The sequence below is a fragment of the Bos indicus x Bos taurus genome, chromosome X, assembly GCF_003369695.1.
Source record: "Bos indicus x Bos taurus breed Angus x Brahman F1 hybrid chromosome X, Bos_hybrid_MaternalHap_v2.0, whole genome shotgun sequence".
Lineage (NCBI taxonomy): Eukaryota > Metazoa > Chordata > Mammalia > Artiodactyla > Bovidae > Bos > Bos indicus x Bos taurus.
Genome location: NC_040105.1, coordinates 114,246,606 through 114,250,907, shown reverse-complemented (window position 1 = coordinate 114,250,907; position 4,302 = coordinate 114,246,606). Strand labels below are relative to the sequence as shown.

General features: G+C 56.8%; 1 protein-coding gene across 1 annotated transcript; it reads left to right on the top strand.

Annotated features, from left to right (window-relative positions):
* Nucleotides 1-1,395: 1,395 nt before the first annotated feature.
* On the top strand, nucleotides 1,396-2,889 carry LOC113888170 (protein CXorf40A-like). Its single transcript, XM_027535462.1, has 3 exons — nucleotides 1,396-1,648; nucleotides 2,409-2,670; nucleotides 2,811-2,889. The coding sequence occupies exons 1-3, from the start codon at nucleotides 1,396-1,398 to the stop codon at nucleotides 2,887-2,889; spliced, it is 594 nt and encodes a 197-aa protein (XP_027391263.1).
* The last annotated feature ends 1,413 nt before the right edge of the window (nucleotides 2,890-4,302 follow it).

The window sequence follows — 4,302 nt, the reverse complement described above, 5'->3', positions numbered from 1 at the left end:
TTAGAGGAGGGTCCATCCTAATGAGATCACTTGACCTCCATCAGCTCTGTGAAGACCTTTCCTTTGTCTATAAGGTCACACCGAAGTACTTGGGATTGAGACTCCAGCACCTGAATCTGAGGGGATGCAATGTTTTCCTCACACCCTACAAAGGCTCTGAAGTAGGAACACACTGGAATGTTCCAAGGATGGAAGGATGGCCTTTATAGCTACTGGGGATGAATCCAGGGGCGAGGAGAGCAGGCCGCCAGGGCAGGAGCCAGATCACATGGGGCTTCGTGGGCCTGTGAGAACTGTGGCTCTGCTGTGCTTGGGGAAGGGAAGGCCCAGGAGGCTCTAGGCTGGGTTCCTCTGGGACTTTCCCCCGTCCTCACAGCCACATGGAAATGGAGGCTCCCTGCGAAGTGATGAAACCCTGCTGAGGTTCAGGCCTGTGGCTCTGCTCCTCTGCCTGCCCCTTGTCCAGTAAACAGTGACCCTCCTCTAGGTACAGGGATAGAAGTGAGGATGGAGGTGCATGTGGTCAGATCCCCTGCATTCACAGGCTATCTCTCTGTCCCTTGGGCCTCCTCAGCCATTGAACAAGGTGACTGTAACCTAGCAGGTTATTTGAGGTTTGAATTCTGTGACCCCTGCATGGCACTGTCCCAGGCCCTGGCAAGGACATGGAGCGTGCCTGTCCCATTAGTTCCTGCTCTCCTTCATTCTTTCTCTAGCTCTGGGCAGGGGCCGGGGCATCTGCTGACAGTGGAGGCCATGGTGTGGGAAAGGCTGGGAGGAAGATGGCTCCCAGAGGTGTGGGGAAGACACGTGGCAGGGCCATCTGAGGTCCAGGGCGGACCCAGGGCCAAGGCCAGACTGGTTAACATGGATCTGTGTTCAGTAGCCCTGGGCTGAGTGGGATATCTGCAGTGCGTGGGCAGGGTTGGGGGCTGGGGAGCTGAGGGGTGAGGTGGGGGCTGGGAGTGAGGGAAGCCAAGCTCAGGACTGTGCCTCTCTGTGCTGGAAGAGGACCAGAGCCTGGCCACTGGGCTGTGAAGCCAGGGGACCCACCCTCCCTCCTCAGTGCTCCCAGGGTTTTGAGTCCCTCTGTCTTGGAACTCACCTTGTGCCTCTCTCCCACTGTCCTGCCCTCCTTTCTGACCTCCCAACAGACTGCATGTGATGGATGGGTCCTCTGGGTCACCACCCACTGTCAGCAGACCATGTGGAGATGGATCGAAGGAGCCAGCCCTCTGTGACCCTCTCCTCTGTGTCAGCAGGCTTGGAGGATGCTCGGACACATGAGGCTGATGTCTGGCCCAGGGCTCTGAGCTTGGAGGCCTGTGTGTCAGGCTCCTGGCCTTTGTGGTTCTATGTTTCCACAGCCACATGAGGCTGTGGGAGCCTGGGGAGATGAAGTTCAGCTGTCTGTCCTTCCGACAGCCTTCCGCAGGTTTCGTCTTAAACAGTGTCAAGATCCTGGAGATGTGTTGGCAGCCCACGCTATGCGGCCACCGACACTGTACCCTGGCAGTCCACATCGCACACCGGGACTGGGAGGATGCATCCTGGCGGGAGCTGCTGGAGCAGAGGCTGGGGATGAGCCCCACCCAGATCCAGGCCTTGCTGCTGGATGGGGACAAGTTTGGCCATGGAGTGATCACGGGCAACTGATTCCCTGTCCCGTGCTGCCTGCATGGCCCCTGGTGCTGCCCTGGATCTCAGCTGGGTTGTGCTTGTTTGTTTTCTGTTGAACCGTTTGGTGGGGGGGTGGGGGGGTGGAGAGGTGGGGGATGGGGCTGGGGTTTCTTCAGAGGGGCAGCAAGGGTTCCTGGGCTGGGAAATAGTGGCCCCAGGTGCCTGACCACCACTCTGGTCCTCAATCTCCATTTGTGCTCTGAGAGGCAGAGGTGGGTCCAGGTCTGCACATGGCACTCATCTCTGTGAATATACGTATGTCTGTGTGTGTTCCCATGTGTATCTGTGTGCCCAGCAGAGACCATAAGAGGCACCATAGCACCCAGCCTGGGTTCCCCAACCCCACTGCCTGCAGCCAGGCCTGAGCAGGTCCCCTGACTCCCCAGGGGTGAGGCCGCACAGCAACACCTGTCTGTTGGTGAATCGCTTGGGGACCTGATGTCCACAGGCTCCCCACTGGGGCCCTTCTGCTCTGTCCCTGCAGCCTGCAGTGGGCAGACTGAGAGTTGCCCATGTCCTGGTGGGTTCGTGGAGCACTCTCCATTTCATTTGGCTGTCTCTCTCACTTGGCCTCACCCCAAATTCCCTTTGCTGAGCTGATCCCATCTGAAATGCTTAGCCAGAGGACCCAGTTCACCCTGGTTCCTCTCTGTGATATGGTCTTACTCTCTAGCAGGCATGACTTTGAATCACCTTGTTGTCTTTCTGTGTCCTGTCTTTGCACACAGTTCTGGTGGACATTAGGGACACTTTGCTGTGCCCAGAAAACATAGGTCATGACGAGGTGAAGGAGCTGGAGAATCAAGCCCTGCTACCAGCCCTGGGACAGAAGTACCTGACTGTGCTCACCAACCCCCACTGGCTGCTGCAGCCCATCCCGGGGTGGGCCGGAAAGGACATCTTCCAGGTGTACATCCCCAAGCACCTGATCCCCTTTGGTCAGGAGGCCTGTCCAGACTGGGCTCTTGAGAGGAAGGAGACCAGCTCATGGTGACACCATCCAGTCGCCACCAGGCCCTGGACGTGCCCATCTGGTTCAGTCTGAATCAGCCCCACCCTGGGTTGCACTGCCCACTTGGTGTGGGGTCTGGGGCCAGGACTTCCCTCATGCTGTGCTGCTCTGGACTCAGTGAGAGCCTCCAGGGCTTTGAGCTTTACGAAAAGATGACGTTGCCACTCGTTTTGGCCCTGCTGGGTCTGGGCATTTGAGAGAAATGTGTTGTTAGGAAACCGGTTAGTGTTTTTCCCTGTCTGTTTTGTTTCAAACAGTGTCCAGGGGTGATGGGGGAAGGCTGGGGGCTGGGCTGAGCATCAACAGCTGGCGAGGCCTCTGTCAGGCAGAGAGGCCCACAGGCCCAGAAACAAGCCGTAGTTTGTCCTTGCAGGTGACCCTTGCCCTGCTGTAAAGTGTCCCTTGGCTAACAAAGTGTATGTGTTGAACACAGTGCCTGGCCGCTCTGTGTCCAAAGATAGGCTCCTAAATACACCTGTGAGGGCAGAGCGATAAGGGCTGGTGTTCACCTTGGGGAAACCTTGTACTTGTCTTTGGGGTCATGTGTTTGCAAGGCCCTTGGCAGGTGAGGTGACCCTGCTTTCCAGTGAGCCACCCTTGGATCGGGAGCTGGAGATGCTCAGCTGCTGATCAGAAACTTGTGGCATCATCAGGGAACCCAGGAGGAGCCCCTTCTTCTTCAGGTGCATGACTCATAGAAGGTGACACCCCCAAGGTCAGGAGCCTGGTTGAGCCCCCTGCTGAGGGGCACCCAAGGCCCAAGGACAAGCCTGAGCTGGGCTGGCCTCATCGCTCATGAGCTGCATGCACCCTTGGCTGTGTGTGAAATGCTGCTGCTCCAGATGAAAAGGGACCACATGGACTGGACCAAAGCCTGCCTGGGGAGTGGGCTTCCAGCCTCATCTGGCTCATCCAGTGCCGTGTGGAATAGCATGGACAAACTGAAAGAACACAGCCTTGCAGCTCTCTTTCAATTCTTTATTTACTCCCGTGAAGTTTTGCTGTACCTTATTAGAGCCAGAAATAGATTTTTTATTACGAGAGTGCTTTTGTGTGTCCCTAGGGACCTGGCAGCTCAGGGATTGGGATTGTCCTTGAACTGCTCACAGACGGCACACTTGTAATCTGAGGACTCTTCCTGCTTCTCCGCCACCTCAAGGGCCTCATTTGGGGCCATGACTAAAAGGGCCGCCATCAGGATGGGGTAACAGGTGTTGTACAGAGTCATCACCGAACCATAACCTGGATACTCTGGGGAGCTCTTGGGCAGTTCCCCTATGCTGTCCCTTCCAGCAGTAGCCAGGAGTACAGACGTGCCATTGCTGGATGTACCCTCTCCACTGGGGCCGCCCTGTTCACTGGGGAGATGGTTTGCCTCAGCCCACCCGGCTACACTGCCCATAGACCAAAGGCCAGAGAACACATGTGAGTGCTGGCTGGGGCTTCCATGAGCAGTTGGGGTTCCATTCTGAACTTTCTTATCAGCCTCTTGTGTGGACTCATTGTGATGGAATGGAGGGGAGCGTCTGGTCACCATCGCTCACTTCTTTCTCTTTGGGGTGGTTGTTGCTCCATTGGCGGGCTGAGCAGTTGTTCTGGGGTCGACTTTC